The 15070-nt window shown below is 28.4% G+C and overlaps 1 protein-coding gene across 1 annotated transcript in view; it reads right to left on the bottom strand.

Moving 5' to 3' along the window:
- Positions 1 to 15070, bottom strand: part of unc79 (UNC-79 domain-containing protein) — a 183383-nt gene that overhangs the window by 156734 nt on the left and 11579 nt on the right. Inside the window, exons 3-5 of the mRNA XM_075372061.1 lie at positions 4389 to 4550; positions 3596 to 3766; positions 553 to 642 (exon numbers count right to left, since the gene is read on the bottom strand). Of these exons, the coding sequence (XP_075228176.1) occupies positions 553 to 642; positions 3596 to 3766; positions 4389 to 4550 (423 nt within the window). The remainder of the gene's footprint in view (positions 1 to 552; positions 643 to 3595; positions 3767 to 4388; positions 4551 to 15070) is intronic.

The raw sequence follows: 15070 nt of genomic DNA, 5'->3' as shown, positions 1-15070 counted from the left end.
AATAAATATATATGCAAAAGTTAAATTTACCTTTATTACTTCTAATAATAAATTTTAATAATAATTAAATTTGCTTTTTTTATCATATTTTATCCTTCTTTTGAGTAATTATTCTTATATATTTACAAAAAATATTAATAGAAACTATCAAACTGAAAATGTATAAATTCTACAAGAGCTACCATATCCCAACCCCATACGGGGAAGACACCCACCTTGTGACGTTACCGGTTGCCATACCATCCCTTCTGTTCTGAGCCCTGAGGGGCTTTACCGGAGGTCATCTTTAGACCCTCTAACTGATTACATCTCACAGTCATCAGCCAAGCCTCGGTCAGGAAGCCGACATTGTAAATACCTCGACGGACATTTGCATCAGTAAAATACAGCTCTTCTACAAGAGGTGTTAATTAGTTTTAATAATTTATTAAACAAAAAACCACGCATCAGAAAAATAATTTTAGTTAAAAATTTAGTAATTAAATCCAAAGCACTATTAATATTAATTTTATAACAGTAAATAGAAAAAAAAAAGAACAAAGCATATTTTACCCATATCTTCTGAATACTGAAACACCATCATTACAACAGCTGCAACAGATTGACTAGCATATGACTCCTGTTCATCGTCAGTAAATCTTGCTGCAAATAAGAACAGTTGATCAGTTTTAATCCAAATATAATTTAAAAACTTATTTTTTCAGTCAGAAAAACTTACACTGTGAGAAAGTATCATGTTTTATTAGCACATTTCTCACATCGGTGGTACAAATCTCCACAGGGGGGAATTTAATCCATAAAAAATAAAGAAACTGATGAATGCGATCTATTTTTTTTTTGTTAACATTTATAACATTTTTCTATGTGTGGCTCATATTAGTCATACAAAAAAGGAAATTATTTTCAAGTGATAAAAGACAACTCTTTTGTATAATTTTTAATGCTACTTTAGATAAACTTTTTTCACACATGAAACAGCAAAAGAAATTAATATTTTCACACTAAATTTCCACATACACATCAGCAAGCAACCCAAAACTTGCCTAAAACTTCTTCATATGTAGCCTTCATAAGAGGCTACTGAAAACAAGACTATTTTGTTTGTAGCTTGATTAAGTATGGATTAAAAAAATAACATACTTTCTTGAACTAACTAACCACATTCATACCTGACAAAATATGAAAATTGAGAAATATTTGACATATCCTTTGATTCATCAAATTGAATAGAAAAAGTTCAATTGGTGTCACCAGTTCAAGAACATCACAAACATCAGCTGCCTTACGTTAATTCACCTTGTTATAATAGTATCATGGGAAAGCAGAATAGATTTTAATTTCTTTTGGTTCTTTTGCGCTAGTTAAATTAAAATGCTGACCATATCGATAACAGGAAGAATTAAGGTTTTCTGCAATTATATAGAGTTTTTGAACTTCTCGGCTGCTCTTAACAGTGGATAATATAGTGTTGCAAGTGCTATCAGTATGACTTATAAATTAAAAGGTGATCTTTTGATGTATGTAACTTTCTTTCAAAAACTTACAAGAATGTACTTTTTAGAAATGGATGTTTGTTTTCCAAGTGTCAAATTAATTTTACAAGACAAAGTGAAACACACATTACAGCTTTCATCCAACGAGATAAATCCAATTTTTACCTAACTGTCACTGTAAAATCTCTTAATTTTATCTAATGATTCACCAGGTATGGAAAGCTCACTTTGTTTTCATAATTAAAACTAATCTGTCTTCAATCAGACTATGACATCATTTACAACACTTGTTCAGGTTTGAAGACATCTTTTTTGCAGTAGACATTACTTGTCGGGAAAGCAGCAATTTTAAAAGTATAAATTGCACATGTATTTACACTTCATATTAACATATACAAACATGTTGTTTCCAAAGTAAATAAAAAAACTTCTAAACTTATAATACAAAATGACGATTTGTAGAAGTTTATACAAATTTCTTATAACTTGTCTAAACTTCTATACTTAGCAAAGCAGTTTTGACTAGCAGTTCATGAAATTACTAAAATGTTAAATTTTAGAAGGGTGGTTGTAATATGTTTATCTTATATTTCTTATTTTTTAAGAAAGTTGTGAGGGTAAAATGTTTTAGAACCACTGAATGAACCATCTCATTTTCTCTTTTTAATGCTTTCATCACTCTGACATTTAATAAAATACAATTTTTAAAGTTCAATATATTTGTCAAACTAGTCAATATATTTTTTACTGACTATTGTAATTGCAAAAATCCCTTGCATAATATTTAAGTAAAATTTTTAATTTCTACATTCTGCAAACAAATCCTGAATTACTAAAAATCATTATGTCTATTATTTATTTATTGTTTTGGTCAATTTCAGCTGATTATGGGAAGGAATAAATGAGTACTGATTCTCTGATTAGCATATGTCATTAGTCTGGGTTTAAGTCTGATCTGATATTTAAGTTTTGATTGAGAAAATAGCCATTCAAACAATTTCTCATTTGCAATGCCTGAATGGAGGTTTATTTTATGAAAAAGTTTACTCAATCTTAACATATTTTTACGTTTTTACTGTAGAACTAAACTTAATAGGCAAATTCAAAAACAAGACCATGGGAAATTCTCTTTTATTTAATATTAGTTTTACATCAAATTTTGGAAAAGAAATTTACTTAAACTTCAACTTTGATGTCCACATTCCAGAGTAAGATTTTCATATCTAATCTACACAATATGCATAAAAATTCAGTACTTTGCCTGTAGAAATGACATAACAATTGAAAACTTTGACATGATGGGCACAATTTATGTGATACATTAGATGACTAATGACTTAACTGAATAATTTGACACGCACTGCATTGCCTATATGAGTAATCAGTACTGCTGATGACTCACAAATAATTAACTGAAGTTGTATTTTAAGGCTTATTATATACAGCTATAAAAAAGAAAACAAAAAAGCCTCTGCAAATGTTCACAGACTATTCTCACCACATCACATACTTATACTGGCCTCACAACCCCCACATTCTACTAATGGGCTTTCAGTCCATCACAACTCAGACTGAGGGAGAAGGAAATTGAGTACAAGAAAAAAGAATAGCTAGCAAGTAAGGAAGATGTAAAAACAGAGTAACTGTGAGACAGTACAAACAACTCCACCTACAGGATAACACCACAGTCACCCTCAGGCAGCAGTCCCCTAACAAACCAAAAACAATTTGTGAGCTTGGGACATTCTTATCTAGTACTGCAGTAGTACATTAATGATTAAAGAATTTGCGGTGATTAACTTCAGTACACAACCAACCCTTATTACAAGGGAAGAAGACAAAATGAGACCAAGTAAACATCTAGTAATCATAAGGCAAGCTACTAGAAATTTAAAAAAACTGTAAAAAAAAATTAGTTTCTCTTTATAACTAACAGACAAATAACAAATTAATTCATCCGTCAAAAATAAAAAAAAAATAAAATAAATGTTGGAATATATATAAAAATAATATATACATATACGTGTATGGATAAGTACCAAGATCTTATCCCAGTTCCAAGATGACATACATTTTTATATATACAATGTAACATTACTTACTAACAGTAAATGGAAGAATATAAAAACATAGTGAGTTCACAATTTCTTGATGTAATGTACTTGGAAGTACTGCCATTGATGAAGCAGTTAAATATGGTAATGTATCAAGAAGTTCTGCATCGAGAAATGGCATTAAACATCCTAAACACTGAAGGAGTGCTTGCCCAAAAGCTGGAAAAAGGAAAAGATATTAATGACTTATTTCAAGAAATGTGCATTAAAACAGTTTAAATATTAATATGAAAAAATATATATATATATAAAATTATGCACTAACAAGCAAAGAGAAATAGCAGTACAATTCATTTCCAATATAGGAAACAAACTTAAATATTAGGGAAGTTTTAAATATTCAGGATTGCAGTTAATAAAAAAATGTTAATTTGAAATAAAATTACGGTAACAATATAAAATTAAATATATATTACCACAAAAAAAAAATTATGATTAAATATCATAATTTAATATACATAATAATTATATCTGATTTTAACTAGTTAAAAACAGTTATTATTAGTCAAAATCAATTAAAATCCCAATATACCAGTCAACACAAAATATAAAATCTTAAACCAAACTAATCTACTTAATATTGGACATTACAGTTATATTCAGTTTTAACAGCATTTTTATTAGTTTTGGTTGGTTGGTTAAAGCTAAATATATAATAATCAGTTAAGACCAAATTATTATTTATAAAAGTCATCTACATTGAAAAAAATCATTAACTGTTAAAATAATTTATTAAAAATTATAATTGTTTAATTTTTAAATAATAAAAACTACAACCTACCATGAAGTCCATACTGCAGTAAAGGAGCCACATCAACCATCTGAGTCAAAGCATTATACAGTCCTTTATAATCAAGATTTGGATATAATCCAAGTCTAACTGAATCTTTTTCAGGGGTTTTAAGCATTTCCAGTGGAGAACTGGTGACATCCTTAAGAACAGCTACAGAACACAAATTACACAGAGTATTTTATTTAACAGACTATACAAGAAATTCTTTATTACTGATTTTCTTCCTTCTAATAAAATGAATAATTCCTATCTTGATCAATATAGAACAGATATTTCTTTATATTTAAATGATTAACCATACAACAACAAAATTTCATAATTTCAGGTACAAACTGATAATGTAAGCATAAAGTTCATTAAATTTTGATATTATGAATTTTTTTTCTAGTTAAACTATTTAAAATAAAAACTGTATTGAAAATTACTTTTTCAAGTAACAATAGGTTGATTATTAATTATACTTAAACATCATGATGACAACAGATCAATTTTGTAATTTAATTAAAATTATAATGAAGAAAAACTCTTTTATATAATTAAACACAATTATGAAAAGTAGGTGGGCGTATTCAAATAAAAATAAAGGAGAAAAAATGGCAATTAAGCCAATTGACTTGACTTACATTATTGACATATATTATATGTCATTAGATTAAAAAGGGCTGTTACATTAAGTGTTGAGAATACACAGTAAAACTTTTATTACTTAAATTATTATTTATCAGTCCAATGAGTATACCTTTGCTTGGATTAGATATTCTTTGCAGCCAGAGATTCTGTTTTTCTTTATTATGATTAAAGGTAGTCTGAAAACTGAGCGAAAATTCTAAGCTCCATAATCAGAAGTTACTTGATTAAAAAAAAATAAAAAAATAATAATAATAACAAACACATTAAAATATGTTAATGTTAATATTTATATCATTAAAACTGTAATCATGGAACAAAATGAAAAAACCCAGCAATTATGCATAATTTTGCTTTAATGTTGTGTCCAACTCAGTGTAATGTACAATTATTTTACGTAATCTCTTATTTTTATCCAACCAAATTTTGATTATTTCTTAGAATAACAACTAGAGGTGAGTATTTCTGTTGCTTTTGCCAAATGAAAACGAGCAGTTCGTTGAAAAAGGCAACAGGTTTATACATACTGTTGGGAAAGAAGAGTTGAATTATTAATCTGTTAATATTCACGACTAGTTTTTCCATTACATTGCTGAACTACTTGGTTTTTGTGTTTAAAAAAGCAACATTTTCATTTTAATATTTTTTTCAATGCATGAGCTGCAGGCTGCAGGATGATGCCAGTGAATACTGTATGTCATTTTATCACAAAATTTGATAGTTTTATGACCCTTTTATTCTGCAATTTTATATAACAATATTTTCATGAATATGATTTAATTGTTAATGAAACAGTTCAATTTCAGGCGTTAGCTTACAGCACATTTAATACTGATAAAAAATAACAGTTTTTTTCTGGGCAAATGACTGACTTATTCTCAGCAAACAGCAAATTGTTTTCATTAACTTAATGTTTGTTAAAGTGAGCTGACAGCTCATTAAATATTTAATAAATATAAACTGATATACTGCATTACATTTACGAATAAAGTCATATCAGTCCTAATATCATTTTGAATTTGCCAGGTATAAAGTAAATCAAAGTTATTAACAGACCACATTTAACTGAAGTGCTTCAGTATTGTTTTTTAAAATAACTGAAGAGGTGTATAATTTTAATTAAAAATGATGAAATATCCTCCAATTTGACAGGTAAATTTCTAGAAATATAGGAGGACTGTTTTTTTTCAAACTTCGATGGGCTATAAAAAGATACACTGACAAAACAAAATGATTTTATTACTAAAATTTGAGTAGTATCTAACTTATTTTTCTACATAATCGCCAAACGATTGAGGCATTTGTCATATAGTGACACGAGCTTTTTGATGCCCTCTTCAAAAACGTCTGCTGCTGGTGAAGTAAGGCAGGAGTTGACAGCCTCCTGAAGTTCTTCGTTGGTGTGACATGTTGTCCACCCAACCATGCCTTCAATTCTCAAAAGAGATGAAAATCGCTAGATGCTAGGTCTGGACTATACAGTGGCTGGTCAAAAACTTCCCACATGAATTGTTTAGAAGGTGTTGCGGCATGTTGACACAATCTGGTTGTGCACTCTCATGGATCAAAACAATGCCAGACAAGAGCATGCCTCTTTGTTTATTCTGGATCACTCTGCAGAGACAATGAGTAAAAGATTCATGATAAACTTCCTTTGTTATTGTTGTCCTCTGCTCCATAAGTCGACCAATAGAAAACCTTTATGGTCCCAAAAAACTGTAGCCATTGTGCTTTCCTGTTGCTCAGTGTCTGTTTTAACTTTTTCGGCTTAATTGGAGAAGAAGTGTGCATCCATTCCTTAGACTGTTCTCTGGTTTTTCATTCTGGATCCAAGTCTCATCACTAGTAACAATAGACTTCAAAAACCCTTCCCCCTCATTCTTGTGTTTTAAGATTAAGGGTGATGCCATTCACTGTGTTTTGTGATTGTCAGTCAACATTTTTGGGACCCAACATGCACACAGATTCCAGTATCCTAGGTCTTCAGTCACAACTGCGTACAGAGAACATCTTGAAATTTCTGCAGAAAGTTCACTTATTGTAAACCTCCATTTGACATGGGCAAAATCATCAACACGTTCAATCAGGCGTATAGTAGTGACAGATTTGCATCCTTGCTCACCTTCATCATGGACATCCATTTGGCCTTCTTTAAATTTCCCATTCACCATACACCATTCCTGTACCCTACCATCACTCATAAACTTTTCATCATACACAAGGCTCATTCTGCGATGGATTTTAGCACATTACATCTGCTTGCAGAAAACATATCACACTTCGAAACTCATGCTTGGCAGGAGCATCGATAACAGCAGCCACATTCAATTGCCCATAACTCGGCTCAGACTGATGCAATGCAGCCGGCAATGGCAGAGGTGTAATCGGGGAGCGGCGCAATCGCACAACACACAGACTTGGCTCCCTTACCTACCTCTTGTTTACTTAAATGCTTGATTGGAGGTTGAAAAAAAACAGCCTTCGTTCAACAAAAAAATTAATAAGGATAGATACAAGAAAAATAATAACAAAAACACATGTTTGTGTTTAAATCATTGGTTAAGTCACATACATGCAGAAAATGTATAGATTGTTGACTTTAGCTAAAACACTTTTTTTTATTTATGAGGCATGATCTTGGAATGTATAAATCGATCATAACTTCATAACTTCAAAATTAAAATAATCACTCAATCATAAAAACTTATTTTAATTTAATATCACATTCATTTATATCTGTTTCTCAAAATATGCAAAACCTAAATAATTTTTGAGATAATTATTATGATGAATTACAATAATTGACGAATTTATTTTTAAAAATATCAGTCTAACTAGGGACTAATTTCTTTTTATTGTATAAAAAAAAAATTAGAGAAAAATGCCCATGACAACACACAATATTCCTTACAATATGGCTTATCGTAGTTTTGATAGTTTTAATAATTTTAATTCAACTGTTGAATAAGCTCAGCTTACCTTGCACTTAGCTCAACAAGTGTTTATTATAATCTATAAGTAGCTGCATAAGATTACTGATTCAAAGAACATTAACAACAGAATCATTCTTTATCGAGTATATTTTTATATAATTGATTTAGAAATTAAAATCAGTAAAAAACCGTAATGAAACAGTAAAGTACAATAATCTATTAATTAAAAAAAAAAGTATTAAAATAGTCAATTAATTAAACTGTACAATACATAATGTTATATATATATATATATATATATATATATATATGGTTGTAATTAATTACTGTGCATTAAGCATAGTTAGTAGAAAGCAAAAGATATAATAAATATATTATTTTTTCATAAGTTACTTATCATGCAATAAAAAATAAATTAACTACAATAAAAAAAATTATACAAATAGTTTTATTTTAATTTTTATTTATATTATAAAAATATTCTGTCTACAAGTATACAAAAGCCCACTGCAAAAATAAAAATAAATAAAAGAAATATACAACTAAAATAAGGTGCTATAAGGAATTTGCTATAGTACAGTTTATATGAATAAAAGATAATTATAAGGTAAAACTTTTTTTTATATATCAGTTATTTGAAACAGTTAAACGTATAGCATCATCAACTATTGACATAGTTTCTACACATTTAACAGCAGTTAAACAGTTGTTACACTTTACAAAATAAATCACATTAGATATTTATTAAGTTATTAGCGAGATCAAATGACAAAAATTCATTTTGTCTGACAAAATCATTAAGGTTAAATGAATTTTATATACATATAAAAGCCCAAAATTTAATTTCCGTTAACCAACCTGTTCTAAAAAAGACAATGAGCTTCAAGGCCAAAAAACTAATAATAAATTCAACTGATAATAAATTTGATAAATGAATTAAACAGAACAATGTGTTAATATTCTGTTTTGTCAGAATATATGTTAATAACATGTTTTTGTCAGATTTACAGAGAAAATGAAGAGTGAAATGCTTTTACAAATCTGAATACTGTTGCAAATCAGCAAACGAAGTCCAGTGAAATGCAGATGAAGTTTAGTCCCTCTCACACGAGACACTTTCAATCTATTCACAAAAGTGAATTATATACAACTATTCAATGATATTTGTTATTTGTTGTGGATAATGTCATCATACTTTCAGACATTAATTATTACTGATTCCAAACATACCTACAAAGCTTTGCAACTATAAAAAAAAACTGGGAGAGTTACTTCTACCTTCTTCCTCATCAGATAAACTACTTGTATTCGGTAGGAATGGTTATGGTTTTGCCGATGTAGGGTTTGTATTTAATAACTGCATAATTCTTCTAAATTTTGATACACAGTAATTGATTACACCAATAATAACTACATAATAAAGTTATATACAATTACTACATTTGTAAGAATTTGGTAACTCAGCAGCAGCAGTATATGTTTTTGCTAAACATTTTTAAAGAAAAAATACTGGATTTTTAAAAAGTATAAAAAAATCAAAATGTCAATTATAACAAGCACAACAGCAAAGAAGTTCTATTTAGAAATCACTATTTGAAATGTCTGTCACAAACAAAATTAAAACATTTGTGGCCAAAATGAAGCAAAAGCTTCTAAAAAAATCTATCTAAATAATAATTAAGTTGCAATATTTATTTAAGGAGACCAAACTAATTGATTCATATAATAATTGATTCTTATCTAGTGCAACTTTGCTTATCTGGAGCTTGAAAACATCTGCATTCCTTGTTCATTTAATGTGTATACCGGCCCAGCTAGATATATCTAACAATTACTAGGCAAGAATGTGTTTTTAAAGCAGAATTGAACAGAAAGGTGGCCAGGGATAACATTAGTCTTAAAATATAACTAGCTCAGTTGGGCCTTGAACTTCCAGTGACAGCTACCACATTGTAGGCTAATACTCTGCATCTATGTTATATCATCATATCGATATTACATCAAAATCAAAATTCCTATATATCTACATGTTTTACTTGATGAAAAATTATCATTTAGTAATAAACTTTAGGATATTATAGTGAACAAAGCCACAATTAAATTCACATTTATAAAAAGCATCCCTACACTTCAGGAGCTAATTAATGATTTTTTTTTTTAAATTTAAAATTAGCCATGAAGTTTAGGCTTGATGACCTTGAAGTTACTAACTCTAAGATCTGCTGGGAGTAGTCCTTGTCACTATCTTTTGAGTGGGTTTTTTCATATCAACTACAGTGGGTTTTTTCATATCAAACTACAGTTTCTTATTTTTGGTTTCATTTTGGCTAACGATTGGAATATTTGGATCAAACTGATCTACAATACATTCTACATGGTAATGGAGGTTTATTGGGTGAATGATATTTTATATGGCTTTAGTATGAGTTCACTGGTTGAGCTTTTCAAAATTTTACGAGTATCTATCTAATACAAACTGTGTATTAAATAAATATTTAGTCTAGTCATACCTATGTGGCTATGGTAAAGTCATGTTCTCATACAGGGTTGCTAGTGAGGTAATCATATCCAACAGATGAACGAGTGTGATGTACCATTAATATTAAAATTGTAAATACAATCTATATTCATATCTTATTAAAATGAGAGATTTTAAAGCCCATCAATGATAAGAGTACAACAGCTGATGAAAAAGAACAGACATTCAAGATCTGAATGTTTGAAATATATTTATTTGGCAACAATCATCTGGATACAATAATTCCCAGGTTCTATCTAATCATAGTGATTTATGATATTTAGATTTTGAATTATCAATAGAAACATTTTGTGTTTACAGAATGATGTTACAGTTCAACCAACATCTTGTGTGTGATTGAACAAATACATTGAGGATATAAATTACACCAACCACTTGCTTTATTACTTCATGCTTAGAAGCTTCATTACTGAATTACGTGGGATTTCATAATTCAGTACTCTAATTTTTGTCATCTTTAGTCTAATTAAGAAAACCTTTAACTGTACTTTAAAGCACGTAAGTTAAAAAACATTTTATACGTGTTCATTAAATGAAAGTATTATAAAATAATCAGTACAAAACTAATTATATTTAAAAGCGGTTTATTAAGTTCACTAAATTTTTAACTCCTTAAAACGATAAAATACAAGGAACAAGGAAAATTTTCTTCCTGGGTATTTAATCATAAGCAGATAGCTATAAAGCAGAAGTAGATAGATAATTAGATCTACGTTTTATTTAAAGGGATGTAGTATTTGACTCATAGCACTCTCACATAGAGAAAGGTAAGCTGATTGAATTCATTCAAATTAACTTCTGATCAAAGTACATGTGTTCAAAATAAATCCATAACCACTTTTAATGAAGCAATATTTTTAGGTTTACTTCCAGTGCATGGTGTGACTTATGGTCTATTGTTCAGTTGGATACTTCCACCACAATTCAAAGGAATCATAGGCAAAGACTTTCCTTTATAAAGTAATTCTTAGCCAGTATATGAAGTTGGATAAAAAAAAATACATGGAATTTTTAAAATTCCAAGACTGTGTAAGCCCAATGTCAAAATTTTTTTTGTTGTGTTGGTATACTTGTCCCAAATGTATGTTTACATTGGCAGCCATATTGGATGCTTAGTTTATTGTTGGTTGTAGAAAAGGTTACAAGTGTTTTAGTATGGTCAGTGATTTTTAACTTGTGGAAAAAATGGAACAAAGAATTTGCATTCAATTTTGCTTTAATTGCTTTAACAATGGAATAAAGTGCAGCACCACATTGGAAATATTGAATGTTGCTTTTGGTGATTCTTCTATGAATAAAACAAACGTTTACAACTGGTAAAAGCATTTACAAGTGGTACAAACATTTCCAAGAGAGCTGTGAAGGCATTGAAGATGATGAGCACCCTGGACATTCCAGCACATCAAAATCAGATGACAACATTGAAAAAGTGAAGAAGATAATCATGGTCAATTGGCACAACACTATCAGAGAGTCAATAAGGATTACTACCTGGAAGTACTGCATCATTTGCGTGAAGCAATACAAAGAAAATTCCCAGATTTGTGGTGAAACATTTCATGGCAACGACACCATGATAATGCACCTGCTCACACTTCATTGCTTGTTTGTGAATTTTTGGCCAGAAACACTGTTATGATGAACTGAGATGGCACCTGGAAGCCTTGAAGCTATCATCTGGGTAAGATTATTCGTATTATCCTATAATTCCTATATGGACAGATCTTCTTTCTTATCATTCACTTCTTTTTCTTATCCTTGATTTCCAATTTGTGTTTGATGGGAATAGGTTGTACTCCATTAGATTCATGCTGAGATTACCAGATTAACTTATTAGTGCTGGACTGCATTAAAAGTGCATCCTTTCATAGGGCATTTTATGAAAGTGTCTGGGAATTCATATATTCTCTACTGGCTCTAGAGTTAATGTATCAACTTAATAAAATCAGTGTTTTCAAACCCCCAAAAAAATAAAAATATGAATACATTTCTATTAAAAATATAATCTACCCAAAGGGATGGGGTACAAAAAATGTAAGCAAACCAATATACACATAATAAATGAGAAAATTATTTTTAATCAAGATGTTAAAAAAAGTTACACAATCACATAATTGCAATGTAAAGTTATTTTAATCTGGCTGTAAATAATCATTTTTCATGAATTTAATATATCTAAATTTCTCTTGGTAAAGAAAGCTTAAGCAAACCATTGTTGAAACCATTCAAACCATCCTTGACTTACAACTATCATTGGAACAAAAATCTAACAGAAGACATATATATTAAAAAAATACACATGATTTTAACTAAAATGTATGACTGAATAATAATAAATATCAATTACAAAACTATATATAAATTTAACAAAAGAAGATATCTATTATATATATATACATATATATATATATATATATATTACACAGATAAACAAAAACATTGAACCTTTGACTAATAAAATATATTTATAATTTGTGTTAACATTAAAACATCTAAAACAACAAACAAAGAAGGGATAATATCAATTAATTCGTGCCACAAAACAAATAAGATGACAGATATGTAAAGTTCAGAATATGAAAAACTTTATACAAAAGTAATAATTATGATAAAATTCTAAAATTTATTTTTAATATTTTGAAACTGAAAGTACAGAATGGCAAAGTTAGAAAAAGGGACAGAGAAATGAGTTTAAAAAAAAATTAAACACCAATAGAAAACTTTTAGAGAAAAGAAAGACAAATGCTACAAAGAGAATAGTATGATAAAATTTAAATTTCACAAGACTACCAGTCAATCAGCATAAAATATACTTAAAAATTATTAAAATAACAATTTTCATAAAAATAGAACTGTGTAAAAAATTAGTTTTTTTTAATGTTCAAAAAGTTCAACATTTTCAGTCTGTGAGGTATTATTTAAAAAACAAAACATACATAAGTAATTCATTTGCATTTTGGTTAAAAACGACACAAACAAAGGAATACAACAAATAAAATGTGCAATCTCAGTCACTAGTATTTTACATGAGCTGCTTTTTAGATGAATAATTATGTGCCAAATAAACCTTACACATATATCAATTTACAAGTACCTGAAAAATGACAGATCATATTTCTCTACCATTTTTATAAGTTTACATCCCCCACCATCTTAAGGTGGTCTTGCTGTACCTTCAATTCCTGCCTTTCTAAATGTAAATTCTTATCATTCTTTCTACTGAGATTTTCTACCTATTAATTATCAACGTATAAGAAACAGTATTCTGATAAAAGATTGTAACCATTATTATCTGTACCAGGATAACTTGGACAAACTTTAGTGAAATTTAGAAAAGAGTGTAATGAAGGTTAAGTTATTTTAATAATACATCACCTATCACTAACTTTAAATAATTTGCATGCTATATAAAAATCCCATAATCACAACTTGGATGATAATGTGAACCAAAATGGTGTGGGTTAGAAATCAGTAATATTTTTATTAATTTTCTCCCACAGAAATAAAATATATATAATGATAAAACTCTACAAAATAACAGGATTGTTTTAGTTCTCTTGAATGAATTGATGAAGGTACATGTTATTTTGATTTTTATCCGATGAATGACAGCAATTAATGAAGAAAGATTTAGTTATTTGCTAATTAATGAAACTGAAGACTGTTGTAAGAAAATATTTTTCAAAAATACAAAATAAAAAATGAAAATTTTTCAAACCATAACTACCTAGAAATACATTCTTATCTATCCCAAAAATCAAATACTAACAATTCTAAGTTCCACAACATTTGTTATATAATGCAGGAAAACGTTTTTTTCTGTAATCATAATTGAGGAGAGCTACAGCTTTGTCAAGTCATTTACTAGAAATATAACATGAAACATTTAAAAAAACAAATTATGAAGTAAAGTTTAATACACCAATATGTAAATGTAAAATGAAGATAAGTTTATTTTTCTTCTAGTCTTTACAACATGGATTTGGTAAAGAAAAAAAAGTAGTACAGAAATAAAACTAACAGAACTCTTTGAACATATAAAAATATATAATATTTAACTAATAAATATACGAAGGAAAATAATTAAATTAATAAATATGAGTTAGAAAAAAAAACTACTATTAAGTAAAGTTTTAACCTGCTAATCATCTATAATAAATAGGAATTTAAATACATACTATTCAATCAATTACAATTTAAGCTGAAAAAGCGATAAAAAATTTTCATAATACAAAATCTAAAAGCAATTTGATTAAAAAGTATAAATAAATAAAATTGATAATGCCAATATTCAGAGTTTTAATTTTTAACAATCAACCAAAACATTATATTTAATATCTCCTTATTTACAACTGACTTTATTTCTATACATTTACTTTATACATTTACAGTACTTTATTTCTACTACATTTCATTACTTTCATGTGGTAGTTCTTGTGTAGGACTTCATCCATTGCCATTCACTGTTTCTTCTAAATATTTTTTACTTTCAGCTAGAATTACTATAAAATCAGCAAATCGTAAATTGTCCAAAATCCAAAAAAATCTGATTTTGGACTTTTTCTTAAATG

This window comes from Lycorma delicatula, chromosome 7, assembly GCF_047948215.1.
Source record: "Lycorma delicatula isolate Av1 chromosome 7, ASM4794821v1, whole genome shotgun sequence".
Taxonomy (NCBI): Eukaryota; Metazoa; Arthropoda; class Insecta; order Hemiptera; family Fulgoridae; genus Lycorma; species Lycorma delicatula.
The sequence above is the reverse complement of the archived record's forward strand: the minus strand, read 5'-3'. Positions and strand labels throughout refer to the sequence as shown.